The sequence below is a fragment of the Tiliqua scincoides genome, chromosome 1 (genome assembly GCF_035046505.1).
Source record: "Tiliqua scincoides isolate rTilSci1 chromosome 1, rTilSci1.hap2, whole genome shotgun sequence".
Taxonomy (NCBI): domain Eukaryota; kingdom Metazoa; phylum Chordata; class Lepidosauria; order Squamata; family Scincidae; genus Tiliqua; species Tiliqua scincoides.
Window position 1 is genome coordinate 24,468,178 of NC_089821.1, and position 20,646 is coordinate 24,488,823.

General features: G+C 44.7%; 1 protein-coding gene and 1 pseudogene across 10 annotated transcripts in view; both read right to left on the minus strand.

Annotated features, from left to right (window-relative positions):
• Positions 1-406: 406 nt before the first annotated feature.
• The window catches only part of DGKZ (diacylglycerol kinase zeta), a 131,959-nt gene continuing 111,719 nt past the window's right edge, over positions 407-20,646 (minus strand). For 9 of the 10 annotated variants that reach the window (XM_066634479.1, XM_066634486.1, XM_066634473.1 and 6 more), the window contains 8 exons: positions 18,018-18,058; positions 16,639-16,820; positions 15,968-15,999; positions 13,887-13,930; positions 12,899-13,022; positions 11,965-12,001; positions 9,263-9,362; positions 407-3,727 (listed from right to left, as the gene is read on the minus strand). In XM_066634479.1, the coding sequence (XP_066490576.1) occupies positions 3,611-3,727; positions 9,263-9,362; positions 11,965-12,001; positions 12,899-13,022; positions 13,887-13,930; positions 15,968-15,999; positions 16,639-16,820; positions 18,018-18,058 (677 nt within the window). In that variant the 3' untranslated portion in view covers positions 407-3,610. Of the gene's footprint in view, positions 3,728-9,262; positions 9,363-11,964; positions 12,002-12,898; positions 13,023-13,886; positions 13,931-15,967; positions 16,000-16,638; positions 16,821-18,017; positions 18,059-20,646 lie in introns of those variants that run through there. The other variant, XR_010794761.1, reaches the window with a different exon arrangement.
• LOC136637807 (5S ribosomal RNA) lies at positions 19,974-20,096 on the minus strand (annotated as a pseudogene).

A 20,646-nucleotide genomic window follows, 5' to 3' on the forward strand; every position in this document is an offset into this window, starting at 1 on the left:
AAAAGTATAAACAAAAATTGGAATTCAAGAGTCACAGTTTTGATCCTAGAACAGAAGTGGGGAAAAATTTTACCCAATTTTTACACAGAATGGGGCATTAGCTGCATCCCCACCAAGCACAAAATTTGCCTGACAAGGTCCAGAATGATGGGTTTGAATTAACAGTGGCCACAGCTAATTAAATACAACACAGAGGAAGCTCATAGGGAGAAATAGGAACAGGAGGGGCCGCTTTGATCTGCAGTTGTCTACCTTGACCTAACAAGCCAGTTGTGACCATTTGTGTGTCCAGGCATGTGATGACTTGCTAGCCACAGATCAGGACAACCACTGAATTTTCTTGAAGACACAGAAGACCTTTTCTATTCTGAACACCATCATTGCAGGCAAAAAAGAGGCAAGAAGAAAATGTCCATCATTATATTTTAATGGCAAAAACCCCAACAAAACATTTAAAACTGTCAAAGAGGAAAGCCAAAGCTTCCAACACAATTACCAAAAAAATACAGTCAATCAAAAGTGCCCTAATAGTGAGAATCTAGGAGACTGGAAATAGGTATTGCACAGGGGAAAAAAAATCCACCCTCAAAACACTCCTCCCTCTTGGAATAAAACCTAGCCACAGTTTGAATTGCACAGCAACTCGGCTTCGGACACGCATGCATAAACACGCATACAAAGATTGGGAAACAGTGTGCTTTTGAACTACCTGTACAAAGTTGAAGGTGAACATATAAAGAGGAGGAGAGAAGAGGCAGTAGGCTTATAGGGTGTAAACACTTCCAAAGGGCTGACCTGTACACCCAGACAGAGGAGAGCAATTTTCATAAACCTGTCAGAGCTTAGGGCACAGAGGACCCTGTGTGAACCTCTACGATGACAAAACTATTGTCAACCTGACCTGAAAGTACCCATTGCTCAGAACGGAATGTTGGAACTGCCTTTCCTGATATGGCAAAGGTGCAAGGCCAAAAGCCCTGGTTGACCCATCCTGTGACATGGTTGTGCACCTGCACCAAGTTTAATTGCTTGTTTTGGGTGTTCTCGCACACTTCTGAGGAAATGGGGGAAAAGTAGCATTCACATGGATGATGCTCTCTGAATGAACCGCTGGTTTAGAACCACCCAGGGACTGCACTCATGTTGATGTGTAAGTCGGCTTTGTGCATGTCTTAGTCTCATGGTGACATGTCTAGGTGGGGAGAGGGGATTCAGCCAGATGGGAAAGGTAAGGCCTCAGGGGACTTAAATGGCCAAATGGGGATGTAAATATGCCACGTAGGATTGCTGTGAATACCTCTACAATCACAGGAGCGCTGGGTGCAGAAAGTGGCTAAGCCTCAAAGGAAAGCAAGTTTCTAAGCAGAAACAAATATCTGTTCTTAATGAGGAATGATAGCAGGATGACATAGAAGCAAGTTCCTGACCCTGATCATGCTGAGCCTTTCAAATGACAGAAAATAATCCTGACACTTCTGCAGCTCATTCCTCCAAATTCACACTCCTGCATCCAGAGCAAACAAAAACATTGATCCACCTGAGTGCAGCCTTCCTGTCCCCATCGGTTTGTCCATGGCTGCCTTTAAAGATGCACCACTGTCAAAAACGGTTTATGAGCAAATGCTTCGTTTGCAGACCCCAATACACAATGCTCCACCTGGCAGTCCAATGTTGTTGTCATCGCATATGAAGCCACTAGTTTTCCCAACACAATTAGCAGCCTCAGGTTTTTGTTCCAAACTTTATATTTAATCCCATCAAAAGTTTTTTGTCCATTGCCAGCCAGTTCTTTCAAAGACTAAGCAGAGCTTTCAGTCTCCTAACCTCCTGGGATTAGGATTGCAAACTACCCAGTTGCAAGTCTACTGGACCGCTCCACATCAGCTGCTTCTACCCATATGGAGCCAAGACCAGCCAGCTGGCTGGTTACCTGCTCAATAAGTTTTGAGGTTGATTGAAATTTGCTTCAGAGATGCACAAGCTGGTTAAATGCAATGGTTTCATAATAATTGTAGATAAGATATAGGTTTCTTTGTTTAAAACACGATGCTCTTTAACTATGCCTGATTGTTTCAAGGACTGAGCTCCTCCAACATTAGTTTTTCTAGCAAAAATGAAAAACAAGACAAAAAAGAAAAAATGAGGGCTGAGAGATCTGGATTGGAAAGGAGCTTAGAATGAAATGCAGCAATCTGCTTGCAAAAGAAGCATCTTGCTTGCTTAGGGTCGAAGTCCAGGCTGTCTGCATACTGTAACAACTCAGGTTAAGTCTGGCCCAGCAGGCCACCATGGGAAGTTGAATGTGTGGATGTTCATGCCTGCAGTGGATCTAAAAATAAAATGCAAAATACTATTCCTCTACATAGAATGAATTAGAGGGCTAAGCAGGAATGTCTATCCCTTACCACTGCAGCCTCTTTCTACTGGTCCCTGAACAAATTGATTCAGTGTACAATTACCTCTGGTTTATGGACTCAGTTCCCTTTATTTCTGTATATATGATAGGAACAGCTGTATCATCCCAAGCAAAAAGTGTCATTTCCCCCACCCCTTTCCACTCAGTGCAAAGAGAGTCAGAAGTGGGACCCCAGCTTTTAGCTGTGACCAGAGCTGATGGCCGATTTCAGGGTGAGCTTTGAACCCCATCTCAGCAAACTCCCTGCAACCTAAACACTACAGTAAACAGTGAGTGGAAGTGTGAGAAGAAGGCAGAATATAAGAATGGAGAAAATAAATTGGAGGAAGTAGAAACAATAGGGAGAAGACACTTTGCTCAAAACATGTAGTACAGCATGCTAAAAAATCCACTCGAATCAGCTTCTGCTGAGCTGAAGGAAGGGGGTACTGTATGCGGCATCTTGCTTCCTGGACATAACAGCGCTTTCACCCTGTTACACAAAAACTACAGGGCAAGGGAACCAAAAGGAACAGGGGATGGTATGCTGTACTTGAGAGATGCAAGACTGGGCTTGCTTTGTGTACTCAGGCGGCCTGCTCATATGACGGCTACCCAAACTGAACATTGCAATGTGTGAATAACAGAGGGACGGCTGTAATACACCACCAGCATTCTTAGCCATACATCCTGTGCTGTCTCAAGAATGGTGACATTTTGCAACAACAGGATATACCAGGATGGTGGGCACCACTAATGGTGAAACGACTGAGAAAAGTGGCACCCTCTGCTTCGAATCTGCAGCTTGGTGGGGCTGAGGAACAGGAGACTTGAAAGGACTGGAGTTTCTGCCTCCTCCGCCTCCCCCCTGGTGAAATCAAACACCAGTTGAAGGAGCATCCAAAGACCGGCTCCAGTAATGGTTGGCAAAGAACAAGAGCTTCCTTCCCAATGCTCAGAGAGAGCAACAGCAGCTCTATCTAGGATCTGGAGGCAGGCAGGGAACATTAGGCACCAGAGTCCACCTATGGAATGTGGTGAAGGGGACATGGAGTCAGCACTGCTCAACATCCACTACAGTAATAAATAACAGTGCTGTAGGCCAAGGCCAAGCCCGCTTGATCCTCTCTGTGTTGAATATTCATGGAAAGGTTGGCCAGGCTCCTGTGCCACTATGCTCCTGCTTCCCTATGCAGGGATAAGGCACACTGAGCGTTACACGGCTGTCTCTTGATCTTCCCGTTGTATCATCTGGTAGTGCTGTCGATTTTCGAGGTAGGCAGCCAGGTCAGGGTCGTTTGCCTTCTCGGCTCTGTGCTTGGGTGTGTCTCCCTGCAAGAGGAAACAAAGAGGACAACAGCAGATGTCACAGCAGAAATGTTTTAGATCATACTAGAGTTAGAGTCTTCCTTGTTAGAGTAGCCAGTGCTGCATCAAGTATGCTGCTTGTCATGTCTGTTGAAATGGGTCCTAGGAAAGTACTATAAAGGGAAAAAATGGCATTTTTTGGTGGGTCTTTACTTGTACATTATTTATTTCAAACCAACCATTCTTGTCATCTAGAGATATTGAACATTGCAGTCCCAAGATCTATAATTAAAACCCAATTTTACTACCTGAACAGCAAAATTCTATGAGTAAATATAGACAGATTAGCATCAATACAGTATTGGTCAATTCCTGGCTTCACTGGTTGTTACAGTATGCTTTACTCTATGCTGCAACAAGAGAAGCAAAAGAAATAGATAGGTCCACCATGGCTAGTTACATGAACAGAATGACACATTTAAGTTTTACGAGTGCTTAAGATTGAAGGCAAGTATAGCTATCTTATTTTAACATGGTGATTAAGAAATCCCTTTCTTGATTCTGTAGGGACCTCACTTCGTTTTTATTACTGCCATGGGGATAAAAAGTGCTCCATTTCTACCATCACCGGTTTAGGTCATACACTGATATATATATATATAGCTGTATAGTGTATAGCTGGTATACACTATGTTAAGAACATGAATTTGTTGATGATCGAGGAGAGGGCCTGGCACCTTCCTCCCTCCCTAGAACTCCCATTACGGTAGTATTTGCTGCCATCACCAAAGCTAAAACACGGCAGAGAGCGGCTTCCCTGGATGTCTTTCCTCCCAGTTGCTTGGCAGGAGCCCTAGATTCGGGGGAGAGGGGTTTCCCCCCAAAAATGGATGAAGTGGCATAGTGCTAGTGATCATAGAGACAAAGTAATATGCTCTCCATCAAGTCACCCAGACTAAACAGTTTCAAGTTCAAAATAGGAGGAAAGTTTATTAAAACAGAAGTAGTGGACAAAAAGTATAAAAGTAAAAGTTAATACAGATAGACATATACAAAAATGATTTGGGTGATGGAGGACCTGGGTAGAGTTTTTCCAACAGAATGGCTTAAATAGCAATGTAAAAGACAAGCCTGAAAATAAACAGAAATCTGATCCAAACTTCCCAAGTCTCTTATCAACCTGAGCTACAGTTCCTGTCCAGCATGGCACTTCTCTCCACAAAAGTTGGACTAGATCCCTTCAGAGTATTGGTTCACTTGGGTCACTTTGGGTCAAGAGCATCTTTTAGCTTATTATTATATGTCTTCTGTTTGATGATGTCACCATTCCATATCACTGCTCAATTCATGGCCACTCCCCTATGCCTTCAAATCTGGTCAGGTGGGCAATATGGAAACATGCCAGCTTCATTGGAAGAGGCACACTGATGTCTTCTGGGATGAAGGAGCTAAATCCCTAAGGCTGCAATCCTAACCAATTTTTCAGCACTGACATGAGGGCAATGCAACTCTGAGATAAGGGAACAAACATTGCCTTACCTTGAGGAGGGCTCCATGACTGCCCCCCAACTGCAGGATGCAGCACATACCCCACTGGCACAGCTATGCCGGTGCTGGAAAGTTGGTTAGGATTGTGCCCTAAATGACTGACAAGTGCTGGTTCCTAATGGCTGTGATCCTAGAGTATTCCCTATCCCATTCTGAGACAGAAGAGAGAGAAATCCTGAAATTTTCACAATTAGGAAGTACAAATTCTCTTGTATTCTATCCAGCATTTAAAAATAAACAAACCTTGAATATCACCTATCCCAAGATTTTGAAATATAATTTTTAAAAAATAAACAACCACAGATACTGCCAGACCCTTCTGCATCAGGTGCCCATGATTTGTGTGAGTGTCCAAGTATTGGGGAACTTTAAGAGTCAGATTCCATACATTTCTGCAGACCTGGCTGCTGTTGCCTGGCTGTTTGGATACGGCATGCATGATCTTCATCCAGGCCCACATTCTCTCATGAATGTGCCAGGCTTTGAGAAGTGTGCAAGGGCCCTGGGGCAAGATATGGCATAGCTCTGTGAAAGGAGAGACAGCTGAGCACAGAAATCTTTTCCCTTCCAAAGCTTTGATTTTAAATTCTGATTTCGGCAGACCTCAACACTGCAGAAGAAAGCTTGAACACGTTCAGGCAACTACGTGGGCTAGAAACTTATGAATTCAATGAGATTTTAAAATTGTGCTAATTTGGACAGACACTGCATCACATACAGTCAGATGCTGTGATGTGCAAGGCAAGCATGGCTTTAGCTATCAACATCTTTTTTAAAAACTATGATCATTGTACATGTACAATTTGGGGTTGCTGTCACAGACAGTTTGGAAGTTTCAGTTGGACTGCTATGGGACTGCCAGACTGTTTGGAGCTGGCTGTTCAGAACACATAACCCCAGTGTTATCAAACCGCTTCCAGGCTCAATTCAACGTGTTGATTTTGATCTTTTGTCCTAAACAGGCTACGATCAGAGTATTTTTAAAAAAAATCACATCCACCCATGTGAAAATGTTTCACCTGCTGAGGTCATGTATGAACACTGTGGTCTGCATCCCCCTGCCATGGAACTCAAGGCAGTGTGCATAAGGGACAGGGCCTTTTCTGTGGTGGCCCCGGAACGCTGCAATCCCCTGCCTCAGGAAGTTTGCCTAGCCCCAGTTTTCCTCTCCATTGGACAGGCAGCTAAGATCATTTAGTGGGCATACGTAGATGCTGCCTTTTGAAACGGGCTTTTATTATGAAGGTGCTGTGATATTGATTGTTATCTTTAACAAATGCTGATTGTATTTTTTTAAATTGTTAGCCATCTTGAGTGTATTTTTGTGCAGAGATTAAAAATAGTGCTAACGTTTCATCACATAGAAGCCGCAGAGAGCCTTCCAGAAGGCCCTGCTGAAGGGATGCGTGAACATGCATGAGTTAATGCGGCTATGAGCAGATAAAGGCTCCTTAGAAACATTTCTGGCTGTCGTCTGCACATCCCCGATGCTGCCTCAAGAGGTGGGGGAGGAGGGGCAGGCAAAGTATGCTGGGAAAGGATGCGTGGGGTTTGCTAGGAGACTTGCAGCTGACAGATAAGTCCTCAAGGGCCTGTTTGCTACACTATCCCCACAGCTTACTTGTTGGGACAAATAAAGGTTTGCATTTGTACATCCCAAGTTGTGTTTGCACAAAGAGGAAAACAAGGTGAGAGTTTTGCAGAGTTGCACAATGAAACTTTGCTAGCTCCAGCTTTTAAGTTTTCTTGCTCTGTGGAAGCCAGGATAATAGAAGCAGAAGAGTGGGGGTGGGTGGGCTGAGGGTTAGGTGAGCCCCTGGGGAATGCCCTGAAATACCATCCCTCCACCTTCCTCCCCCACAGCCTCGCTAGCGCTCCTGATCCCAGAGGAGGCTCACATTTCACGAACTTATTGCAGCCATCTGGACTGCGTCCACTAATGAACTCCTGCACTCCATAAAAAGCAAATCTGTTAACAGCTTTCAGCCATGTCTCCCCCTCCTCCTCCCCACTCCACCAACGTCTCTCTCCCCCTCCAGTCACTACCCCCACACGCCATAGTACCGAACAAACTCACTGCTAAGAGAGGCCAAGGAAACCTGGCATGCTGCCGCCTCCATTGAAAGTGGAAGAGGACAAGCCTCCCACACTGGCCTTTGCAGCCCAGCAGGGAGAAGGCAGTCGTGGCAATGGATCCCAAGTCCCCAGGACAATCGCCAGCTATATTTCACTGAAGTGCACAATGGCTGAGACACACAGGGGTTCTGTCACACACACACACACACACACACTCACACAGAGCTGCAGAAAGAAGTCCAACACCACTGCCCCTCCTCTCCAAAGGATGGAGAGACAAAGGCGGAAGCAATCGGCATGCACAAACCCACCCACAAAGTAGAGCCACAGGTTCACCTACAAAGGAAGTGTACACACACACGCCTCTGCTTCAGCACTACACAGGATTTCTCTTGCAGCACCTTCTGCACCAAGAGCTTTGCTAAATAATGAAATTTACTCCTGTTCTCTTGCAACAGGGACAATAGCAAAGAACTTCCTCGAAACGCAGACTTAGTCTGGAACAAGAATTCCAAGGCACCTCCCTGTCCCTCATGTAGGCAATCATAATCTGTTGCACTCCAGCCACATTATTATATGGTTTAGTCTTGTCTAGGCAGCAGGGAGCAAATCAGGACTCAGTGATGCTACGAGTATGAAACCAAACCATCCTCTTCTTTGTGAAGGAGCTGCTGCTCCCACAACACAGTTGATTCTGCCTGCTTCAGTAAAGTCAAGCTGTGTTCCACTGGGGGCTCCCAGCAGTGTCATAAAAGAGAGTCACAAATTCAGACATGTGATTGGTCTCAGAAATGCAAACCCTGCCGACTGGAGGGATGAAGCCCCTTTCATATTGCAAGCCAGTTTCTTGTTGGCAATGGCTATGATGAAGACACACTGTGATGGGCTGAGAAAGGGCCATTCCTATTTCATACTCCACACTGTGGAAGTGCTGGCAGGCTTTGGGACGCTACCCACATTCACAGTCCCAACCATCCTATCTAACCGGGACCCTTTCTTTTCCATAGCCTCTCATTCAGTTCCCAGCCAAAGCCCATCGCTGGGCTCAAGCCATTGGCTGAAGGCAAGGGGACCAAGGGAGCTGCCAAAAATTGGCTATAAAACCACTTTGCACAGTTGGCAAAGGCTTTTTATTGCTTGTCTGAAATGCTCCAATGCTTTTATAGCACCATTAGCATCGACTTTGGTCAGGTGAAAGCAAAGGCCCCAAGAGCCTCTGGCAACATGACGTTGGCTAAGCCTATCGTTCAGCTTCAGATCACGACCCGCTGGCTCTGAGACAGAACAACCCTCATCTCATTGGTCAGTGCAGACATGCTTGCTTCCACTCTGTCACTGGCCAGCCCTTGAGAGTGTCCCCCCATACCAACAGATCATCTCAATTCCTTCTTCATCTGACACCAAGACATGATTGCATCATGACCAGGGTGTTGCAAAGGGTTACAACTCTCTTTGACAGTCAAAGATATGCTACTCATAACAGGTGACAGAAGCCTACCCCTTCACTGTATTCCTGATGGGTTCAAAGCCCTCCCTCTCATTCTGGGTGCATCCTCTTATCCAGAAGATTTGACAGGCTGCAGCTGGGAGGCAGGAAAAGTCTACAGTGAGACTGTCCTTGCAGTGACCTCAGGGAGTGGGAAGGGGAGAAATGAGACATTCTGGCCCCTCATGTAGGGAAAAAAGAAAAAAAACAACCCACCACAACATTGGCAGCAGAAGAGGCTGGTTTAACTCTTTGCATTGCTTACAGCTAAGTTACACACACACACAGGGAGACAGCTAAGTTACACAGAGAGAGGGGGGAGAGAGAGAGAGAAGTCTTGCAGCTTGAAGAGATACAATCTGGTCAACACTATACCAGTTGACCAAATAAAACTAACCCCTCCGATTCTGCACAAGCCATTTCCCTACATTCCCTCAGAGCAAGTTTACCTGCAGATCTGTTTTCATCAGTGAAGCCCCGGCCTCCACAATGTAATGGCAGATGGTGCGTTGGCGAAGAGCTGCAGCCTGGTGCAAGCAGGTCTCGCCACTGAAAGACAGAAGTTAAAACAGAGGCATGAGAACAGCAGCAGAATGTAGCCTCCTCCTGTCCGTCTCAAAGTGTACTTATAGGAGCTGCCGCAGAGGGCCTGGGCCTAGATGGAGTCCATTCATGGCACAAGCTAACTTTGTGGATTCAGGCCTACATTGGTTAGGCAAAACTAACAGGCATCACCAGTGGCGTCACTAGGGTTCACGTCACCCGGTGCGGGATGCCAGCGTGTCACCACCCATGCAGTGGGTGGGGCAACACCCCAGGTGGTAGGCGTGGTGATGTACCATCACTCCACCCCCACTGGTTTTTTGGCTGTACCATTTGATAGAACAAAGATAGAACACATTCTGCATGAAATTACACATTGATTGATATATAACATGATGGTATTATTCCTCCAAACTCTGATTTTAGTGATTTTGGTCACTAGTGGTGTTACATGCCCCCCTCCCCCGGGTGTCAACTTACTAACACCTTATTGCAGCAGTTCTTGAACTTTTAGCACTGGGACCCACTTTTTAGAATGACAATCTGTCCAAGACCCATCAGAAGTGATGTCATGATGGAAGTGACATCATCAGGCAAATTAAAATAAATAAGTACAAATAATTAAAGTAAAACAAATAATTAAATAAGCAGAAGCCAGCCCTGGTCCACCAAGTGAATTTCCTCTGCAGCCTACCTGCAATAACACCCCCCCCTCCAAAATCAGTAAGGTTTTCAGCCCTACCCAGTGCCCAGTTCAATTTAAGAACTTCTGTTTAAACCAGATCACTGTCAGGATCCACCTGGCTTTTCAAGTCTCAAAAAAGTTCACCTTATCAGCTGAAGCCTCTGTCTTGATCCTTTTTAGTGGGAGGGGGGGAGGCTGCCTTCTGGAGCACTTGTTTAGCTCCAGGTGCATAGGATCAGGACCATTCTGGTAGCCTTGCACTCTCCTTCACCTGATCTTCTACACCAGCCAAGGCACATTTGCTTACTCGCGAGTAAACATGACCGTGAGGCTTAGTTTCACTTTCCATAGGGCTCAATACATTCATCTGCTTGGAGGGAGGGACTTCCTTCTCAGGTGTTTTTGGGGGCTGCATTCATTGGATCAGGACCATTCTGCTGTCATTGGATTCCTCTCAGCCTGCCCTTTCTGAGGCCTAAGGCAAGTTTGCCTACTCGTGAATAAACGCGCGATATGGCTCACTTTCACTTTCCATAGGTATCCATGCATTTTCTGTTCTCCAGTGTTTTGGTCATAACTTTTGATAGAAAGGATATATTTCACTCTGGTTTTTGGCATTGCATTCCGCTCGAAATTCCGCATCCAATGGTATATAATATGATGGGGTTACTCCTAACCACCACAATTTTAGCATGTCACCCCCCAGTGCACATCACCCCCCCGTGCGTGTCACCCGGTGCGGCCCACACCCCCCTAGCGACGCCACTGGGCATCACTAACAGGTGATCATAAGGGTAATCACACACATATGACTTAAGTATGGTGGCAGGGCCTGGTTCAAATTAGGGTGGTAGCAGCAGTGAAGTGAGAAGGGGAAGATTCTCCCCAGCAATTTTGTCCCAGCCATTTTCTCTCCACTAAGTTACCTGAGCAGGCTGGAAAGCTCAGTGGGAGGACAAACAGCAGCTTGGGAGAGGGGGTGACACAGAGGAGCACCTGAGTTGGGAGTGTGCGTGTGTGTATTCATTCCTTTGAGTATCTACCATCATTTGCTTCCTACAGGTAGCCAGCATGCTGTGATAACCTGCCCACCTTCCTTGTGAGTACAGGTTGAGTCTCATTATTCGCAGGGGTTCTGTTCCCAGAACTCACGTGGATAGCAAAAAATCACACTAAAGTAAATTCATTTAAAAAACAATATCCTTTTGCTCAGCGATTCAGTCTTGCTGACCTTTTGTAGTACTCATAGAGGCATCAGTCTCTCTCCAGGCATTTAGAAAGTCTCCACTCTGAGGCAGCAACCACTCCCTTTCCCAGGAGCCCAGCGCAGGGAAAGAATGGAAGAGGTAATAAGACTTGCACTCTTTCACATGCTCAGGGGTAAGGGAGGAGGTTGCTTGCCTAGTAGTGAAGCTGTTCTAAATGCCTGGAGAGAGAATGATTGATGGGTTGTCTAGCCGGCTGCCCTCTCTCGCATTAACAAGGCTATTGTTAAATGACTTTTTTCCCATTAATTTAAAGGGCTCTTTTCATCGCAAGTAAAAAAAAATCTGTGGATGATCAGGTTATACCTGAATATCTGCAGGCAGGGAAATGGGATGTTCAAGTTTGCTGCAAGCAGATCTACCCAGGAGGAAGACACTTCTCTTCTCCAACACCCAAATTCTTAGCCAGTGTTTACTAATAAGCCCCAAAGCAATTACAATATAAAATCAAACAGAATTATAAGGTGCACTATTAAATATAAAAGAATAAGAAAGACCTCATCAACTCCCACTATCCACCCCTGTCACTTGCTAGAACAAATAGATTTTCCACTGGGGTTGAAAATCTAGGAGGGGTGGGGCAATACAAGACACCCATGAAAGGAGTTCCATAGCCATTACGCTCGTAATAGGAGTTATAAACCAGAATACAACTTACTTCTCTTCTTCTGCCACATCCAGAATCTCTGGAGGAGCTGGGGGGAGCAAGACAAAGCAAAGAGATGAGGCCAGCCCATTTGATAGGGTCCAAGTCCCTTCTTGCCCATTCTACAATGAACGGCGAGTATAGTGCCTCCCAGTCCCCATTAATGCCTATACACCCAACCGAGCAGGAACGGAACATTCTTCATGGTAATCCAACATTTCTGCCAAGTTAAACCCATAACTTTTTTTTTTCCTGCATGAAGATGCATGCAGGGGCTGCATGTAGGTAGGGGCTGTAGGTCAATGGTACCTACATTAAATGCAGAAGGTCCCAGGTTTAAGCCCCACTATCTCCAGGTAGGACTGAGTAAAATTCCTGGACAGCGTTGACAATACTGAACTAGATGGACCAATGGTCTGACTAGGCAGGTGACAATTAGAATAGAACTCAGAAAGGAAGTCAGATGCAGCATTGATCTGTGTGGCAAATTACATGTGTACATGCTTGTACACACACAAACAAACAGTGCTTCCTCGTGTTGCTTGGGGCAAGTGGCTACTGAGGTTTTTCTCCGAGTGCAGATCCACTAGAGCAATTCTTTTCTTCCCAATCTTCCAACTCCACAAGCTGGTTTAGATTTCTTTCTTTGCACACAGCATCTCCCCCACCTTCTGGTGGGGTCACAGCTGATGTTGACGTCCAGTGCTCCCATTTATCCAGTGCCAATGAGACAGACTCCCTAGTTTACAGACAGAGACCCGAGGGTGAAAGGATAGCAACTTTACTCAAGGTCACACTGCACATTCAATCAAGATGTGACCAAAGTCCAATACCTTTACTTCCTGGCTCACAGATGTATTAAATTCAAATGCTCACAGGCAGCCCAATAACCCAGAATTATGGTAGATAATAATAACTCTGCTGCACCTTTTCTGCTCTGACTTACCGTTTTCAATTATGTATTTAACAATCTCCTTGCTCCCCGATTTGACAGCATGATGTAGAACAGTTTGGCCTGTTTGATCGCGGACCATCATCAAGTTCTCGCGAGCCCGGTGCTCTTCTCTGAACTACAACAAGGTAAAACCAGTTTAATATGAATTACAATTTGAACTTCCTGGAGAAAAGCCTTCCTTAAAGCATTAATGCAAAGCAATTTCAAGAACACATTTTTGAAAATCAGTCAACAGCTAAGACTTCTCAAACGAGACTACTGTGTCTCATGAAGGTCTCACCCCTTGTGGTGAAGTTTCCCTTAATGCAATATTTTTCACATTAACTTGCACTGAGCTTCATCAGAACAGGTGCTGGATGGACGTCGCAACACACTGTCCCTAGCTGGGGTTGCTATGTTTAAATACCAAGTCTAAGGGACAGCCATGCTCCCAGTTCCAGAAAGATGAATCATTCCCTCTAGATGCAATTGTCGTGCACTATCACACTGGGTCAACATCGCTTGACTGCTGTGCAAATAGATGTGGTGCATCTATTGTCCACAGTGCAATACAGATCCTACAGGTGAAATGACCACCAGGGTGCATCCAAAATGGTACTGAACTGCACAAAGCCTTTTAACGCACAGCCAATCAAGACAATCTGCTCGGAGAACCAAACACAGTTCTGTTTGAATTGCTAAGGTGCCACTGTACCACCCTGACTGCAAAAGAAAGCAAGTCCCCTAAAACGTTCACCTAGCTTAGGAAGGCATTCTTGAGAGCATGCTTGAAAGGAAGCCTGCAGTGATGGGGGCAAACCCCTGTGGTACAGCCTAACAGGCAAGTTTGATAACAGTAGTGCCTCCAAGGGGTTGCAGAAGGAAAGCCAAGGACAGCACTAGATTCAATACTAGAGGGAGAGACAGGGACAACAATGCTGAGGTTACTGCACCCTTCCTAGCTTGGCAGCCTGGTTTTTAACCACACAGTAGCTGTTACCTTGTGAAAATCGTTATTCTTGGCAGCATCTATCAAAGCATCATCTGCAAGGAGGAGACACAGGTCAGGGTTACAAAACCAAGCAGGAGATAAGGAGAAAGTAGCATGTAGGCGGGATGGGTAGGTGGGTGGGTGTATATCAGCTACAGAGACAGCAACTATGGAGTTGACCATTACATGGCCCAGGAGCAGAGACTGGCCAACAAAGAGATTGGCTTATTAGCCACAGGGCTCTCAGGAGACTGCCAGGGTGTGTCTGCCAATCAACATATCCAGATGGTACATGGTATCAGTGAACTGCGGCAAAACACATGCTAATTCCCATTGGGGCTGCCTGGAATCTGGGAAGAGGAAGGGTAGGAGAGGAGAAATGCATGCACAGGCACACTTATGTTTAGAGTGGAGGCAGCATAATTTACATTAATACTTGGTACAAATACACTAGGTCCATTTTGCATTTAGGAAGCAACATTCTTCTCCACTACCATAGGAGTGCTGGCACATGCATTGCAACACACATGTGATGTGTTTTGTGCATCATCCCTGATGTGGCCTTCAGAGGTGGCTATGTAGGTGCTGTCCCTCTCTGCCTCCTCTGAATCTAAGCCTCAGCTGAGCAACCGCAGGAACGAGAGTTATCATAGGAGTTTGAAAGGGAACAAAAAAGGGGTGTTCACTTTCAAAGAGGGCTCAGTTTCATAAGCAGAATGCTTTGTGGAGGCGACGGGGAGGTGAAGGAATAAACCACAAAGAAAAACCAGAAGGATGGGAGGAGGAAAGCCAACCAAAGTGATGATGGCAGGAAGGATAGCAACATTTAAACTGAGATGAAGAGGGTTTGGTGAAAGTTATTTCAACTCCATCAGGCAATGGACAGATAGCAGAGCAGATGGGTGAGCAGAGGAGGAAGCAGGGGGCCTCAAGGAGACAGTGGCTGGGTGTGTGTGTGTGCCTCTCATCAGTGATTCACTTGCACTTCCAGGAATTAAGCTCTGTTCAAGCTCCAGGAAACACTTTCCATTTACTTAGTTAAGGGAGGCCCCTTGACCTTGTGCTCACACCTCCTGGAGCTCTCACTGGTGCCTGTCAGAGACTAGCTCTGCACTACCACCCCCTGCACAATGTATCCCATCCCTCTGCAGGTGCAGGATTAACCCTGCTCTATTGTGGTATTTCCTGCCAGACTTTGTAAAGGAGCTGAGGAAGGTAGCTGGTTCAGCCAATGACTGTCAGATCCCACCCAGCAACTCAGGCTTGCAGCTGCTCTCCAGAAGGAAGTCCCTGGTCAGGCCTCTGCTGCACTTAATTCCTACTACAGCATGGAAGAAGGCATTAAGCTCCAATTCTCCTGCATGCCCATCTGCTGTGTGGTTCCAGCCTGGCCTATTCCCTCTTTGTGCTCTGTGACAGCAACACATCCAACTGCAGCCTATTTCTGCTCAGGTTATGCTAAAGCTTCCTTGTTTTCAGATCCGGGCCAGTTCCAATGCAACCTCTGGAGACCTCGCCCTCATGAGCCGTGGTAGAGCAAGTACAGGCCCACTTACTATCAGGATGTATGTTAATGATGCTGTAGCTGTATTGATACTTCCATCTCCACTCTCCAGGATCATATCAAGCAGTTTCAAGGTCAATTCTCTGAATCATCCAATGATAGCTTAGGATATCCTGGGTTGCAAAAATGTATATTTGGCCCTGATGGACAACAAAAGCAGCTAGCTTGTTCCAAAAAAGCTTCTCTGTATACTATTGTCCTGAAAGAGAGCCATCTGGATCTATTCTAATGGACTGCACATTTCTCTCTCATTTGGTTTCATACAAGCTTCCAGAACCTGTATGGCTGCCATTGACTAAAATTCTCATAATTACATTCAGGTGAATAATGAAAAAACCAGGTTCAGTGTTTTAAATAAATAAATACATTTCACAGGAACAGATCCTACATGAAGCTAAAGTAGTGCGAGATTGGGGAATCAAAGAATATGAAGCTGAAGCACCAAACAATAACAGAAAACTGGTTAATAGCCACTACTGAAAACAGAGGTTAGAGGAAAACATGCTGGTGGCTGAAAAAGTCTCACCTTTGAGGGAGTGGCAGCTTGCCATTTCTGAGCTGGAAAAGCAAGATAAGAGAGATTCAGTGCTAAGAGACCATTTACTTCCTGATGCAGTTCTCTCCATCGGGGCAGATTCTTCTGCCCCAACAACTCCTCCTAACTGATTCCATTTGAAAGGGCCAGGAATGGAATTAGCTTTGCAGTAATCTGCATCACCTGTGCCATGGAGCCAAATAAGGGAAGGGCAAGTGACAGAAAAGGTTGCAGTAAATTCACTTCCTATCCAACTTACCTCTGCTGCACATTTAAATTCCATCCTACTAGCTCCATCTGACTTATGCCTCCCTTTCCTACATCAGCATGTTTACTCACTTCAGAATCCTGGTTTAGCATGTCCTCAGGTTTACCAACCACACACATCTGAGTAGACTTTCCATCTTCTGAAGTTTGAAATGGATGAACTAATCTACAAGGGATCTTAGGAGATTAGAAATGGGGGGGGGGGAAGTTTCCCATGTATTCTCCATTATTCCACTTTCACATTTAACCTGAGAGCAAATGCAAACGTCGATGTCTGTCCATTTGACTCTCATTCTCCACCGTGGATACATCCCCTAAGTTAATCTTCTCCTTGGGGTCCTTCCTCAACTTAGCCCGACCTTTCTTACCTCCAAGCCCCAAGCAGACAGCCTCACCTGGAGACTGGTGTGGAAGGCAGTAAAGCTGGAAGAGCAGAGTGCTGCCTTGTGGGTGTTGAGGGCACATCAACAAGGTCAGGCATTGCAGGAGATGTGCCAACTGTCTGGGTGAGCACCAGCTCTGGGTCCAACACAAAGAGCTCATCTTGGGAGATCTCTGTCACATAGTTGAGATGTTCCTGAAGAAGAAGGTCAAGCATTTCAGAAATTGAATTTGCATATTGTGTCCAACTTTGGCCCTGTAGATTCTGGGCAGAGACTTACTCTCAACTTATTTTCCTCTACCATTTCAGTCAGTTATTAGGGAAATAGACTGAACAAACAGAAAAGTAATGTACTACTGTAATTGTACTCTGGAATCTTGCTGAAAGTAAACCAATTGGTTTACATTTGAAGCTACTGACTGTACAGAAAGTGGTATAACCACTGATTCATAGCATTCCTAGACAGGCTATTTTATTTCCACTACAGTTAACTGGGGATCTCAATCAGCCTTGCCAGAGAATGTGGCATATGATGTGGATTCTAAAATGAAATTCAGCCATATAAGCCAAATCCTCAGAATCTTGGTTTTCCCTCTTAAGGAAGTAATACTGTAAAACCCTAATGATGGTGAGAAAAAAGACCTGGAAGAATAGAAGAAAGCTTATTTCATATGTTTCCCTCCAACCCCCCTCCCAAGAAACCAATCCAACAACAACAACAAAGAGCATGTCTAGTTCCAGAATCCAATACATAGGATTTTACCACTCTGCATATTCACTAGTTGAAGTCCCAATCCTTGGGCTCATACAAGATCTTTTAAACACATTCTACTCTCTATAAGCCAAAAGAATCAATTCTACTTCTTAAAATCCTAGCAAAAATAGGTAATTAGAACTTCTATATATTAAAACACCATGTTATAAACAGTGAACATGTAAGAATTTGGGATCTTTGACTGTATTTTATATGAATATATACAACTCTGTATTTCTTGCCTACAACTGTAAATCATGCAAAGTTGTAAGCAGATGGGAAACCCCGCCCAACTACTACCAATATAATACTATATACTCATGCTACAAACTACCTGATTTACATTTACGGCAGGCCTAAATTTCCTATTTCCTGGGCATTGTTCCTATAGTGACATTTTGCCCTAAATATCTCTTCCACACAAATGGATCAAGAATGAAAGGGAAGGATTAGTGAGAAAGGTCTAGGAGTTTCTGACTGCAGGAAACAAATACCTATGACTTCAAGACTGAATCCCTTTATTCAATAAATATATAATCACAGGGCTCTGACATTCTAGAGGAAATGAAAATCAAACTGTAGACAGCAGGCAGGCAATCTCAACTTCCACAGTCCACTGAGAGCAAACTGGAGCTCACCTGGGCACGGTCTATTCTATAAAAGCGATCTGCTGTAGTTGCTGTAAGAAAAAGAGAGACACACAGAGAGGTTCACTAAAACACTGTAAATTTTAGAACAGCGGTTCTCAAACACTAGACCCACTTTTTAGAATGACAATCTGTTGGGACCCACCAGAAGTGATATCATTGACCTGGAAGTGACATCATGGCCAGAAGTGAGATATCAAGCATTTTAACACCCAATGGTGGTGGGCAACCTTCAGTCTCGAAAGACTATGGTATAAGCCTACAGCACCCAGTATTCCCAGGCGGTCTCCCATCCAGGTATTAACCAGGCCTGACCCTGCTTAGCTTCCGAGATCAGATGACATCGGGCATGTGCAGGATAACACCCAATATGACAAAATCAAATCAATTAATTAAGTGTGCAATCCTAACCCCTTATGTCAGTGCTTTCTAGCTTTCTAGCACTGACATAAGGGCAATGCAGCTCTGAGGTAAGGGAACAAACATTCCCTTACTTTGAGGAGGCCTCCGTGAGTGACACCCAACTGCAGCATGCAGCACACGTCCCCTTGGCACCGCTATACCAGTGCTGGAAAGCACTGACATAAGGGGTTAGGATTGCGCCCTAAGTAAATTAAAAGTGTGCAATAAATATTAAGTTTAAAAATTTATGTAAAAAAGAATTCTCCAAACCCTTCCAAGCAGTTACTGATCTGTTTAAAAAATTTATATTAGACATCAAGGCTAATGTATTAGAAAAAATATGTACATTGAAATGAATGCGGACCCACCTGAAATTGACTCATGACCCGCCTAGTGGATCCTGACCCACAATTTGAGAAATGCTGCTTTAGAGCATTCAAACTTTTCATATACTTACGCTAAGTAATCCTTACAAAAAACCATCCTGGAAAATAGGTCGGTATTATCACCCTCATTTTGCAAATACAGCTTCCTGGTTTAAAACTTTGTACTCTTAATGTTGATCAATAATAGAACCAGGAAGGAAAAAAGCAGGCCTGATTCATGACAATAGCTCCATCACAACCCTGGGCCTATCTTTAAAGCGAGGTTGAAACCCATTCTTTAACAGATACCCATAAAAGTCTCAAAATTGCATTCCATAAACCACTTGGAATTTTAGTGGACAAATTACCTGGGAGAAGATCCATTTTTCAAAATGCGGCTGCTTGAGCACTGGGAAAACGCTCTATTTTTTCAGTGGAAATGCAAATTTGAGGGGGTATGTTTGGATTCTGCACAACAAATGAGTAAGGATGCTGCATTTAGTGCACATAAACACACACATCTGGGAAAGACCTTCAAGTGGAGCAACAATAGCCTTGGGCTTGAGTGTTAGATCACACCATGATGATAGTATACACACACCAGAATAAGCAAGAGACAGAGAGCAATTAACGTTGATTTGCTGTTTCTTTCCAAACACTGTGCCACCAGAAGTGGAGAGTATTTTCTTGAATGTTGAATTGCAGAGGAAAGTGTCCCAAATCTGCTTTGCAGCTGTTCTGGGACTTCCTGTGCATTTGGACAATGTATTTGCAGAAATGCAGGTGTGAGAAACTCTTGCCCCTCTGTAATACAATGAACCAAGTCTTTAACATGACCATGGGAGTTTGCTCATCTTATATTTTGTTAAAATGCAAGCTACTTATTTTTTTGGGTGAATGAGGCTGCAATCCAATCCACACTTTCCTTAAGCTGCATTGACTATAATGGGGTTTACTTTTAAGTAGGCTGGCTTAAGATTGGGCTCTTAGTCAATTTTTGTACTCAGTGCTGGAGAAAAAAAAACAGATTTACTAACCAAGACAGATTAATTTTCCCTTATTACACCTCAGCATACAATCCAGTAAGATAAAAGTAATTTCAAAAAGGTGTAGGATAGCGGTTCCCCCCTCCCCTGCTTTTCATGGTTGGCAACCTTCAGTCTCGAAAGACTATGGTATAAGCCTACAGCACCCGGTATTCCCTGGCGGTCTCCCATCCAAGCACTAACCAGGCCTGACCCTGCTTAGCTTCCAAGATCAGACGAGATTGGGCATGTGCAGGGTAACACACATGACTGATGGGAAACACTCCAGGTCAAAAAAAAAATTTCAAAAATAAAACATTAACCTAAAACTTTGAAATGCTCTCATGAACATGCACTTAAAAGGGGCAGTGGTAGAGAGAGGATGGGGAAGAGATTTAGTCTGCAATCCTATGCACACTTATTGGAAATCGGCTTCTCTGAACACAGCAAGACTAACATCAAAACAAGCATGCATAGGAATGGGATGTTGAGACTTCTTGCTTCATTTTATTCACTCTGTTGGTGTGAACGTGAAAGTTAATTAAAGGGTGGCTTCAGCACTGACTCACTGCTGAGTGTCACGGGTGCAACACCCAGTGCCGGCAAAAGGCGGGGGCTACAAGCTCAGGATTGGGCTCTAACATGCTCTAACTACCTATTCTTTTGGACAGGGATTGTGGGCTTCAACTTTACATTTCATCTGCCTTCGCAGTCTTAATGAAGATACAAGTGGATAGGATATTAGCTTTCTTGGTGTCATTTTATCCACAGAGCTCCTGTAGGATCCTAGAATCTCACAAGTCACCTGTTGGCCAGGTCCTTCTCCTG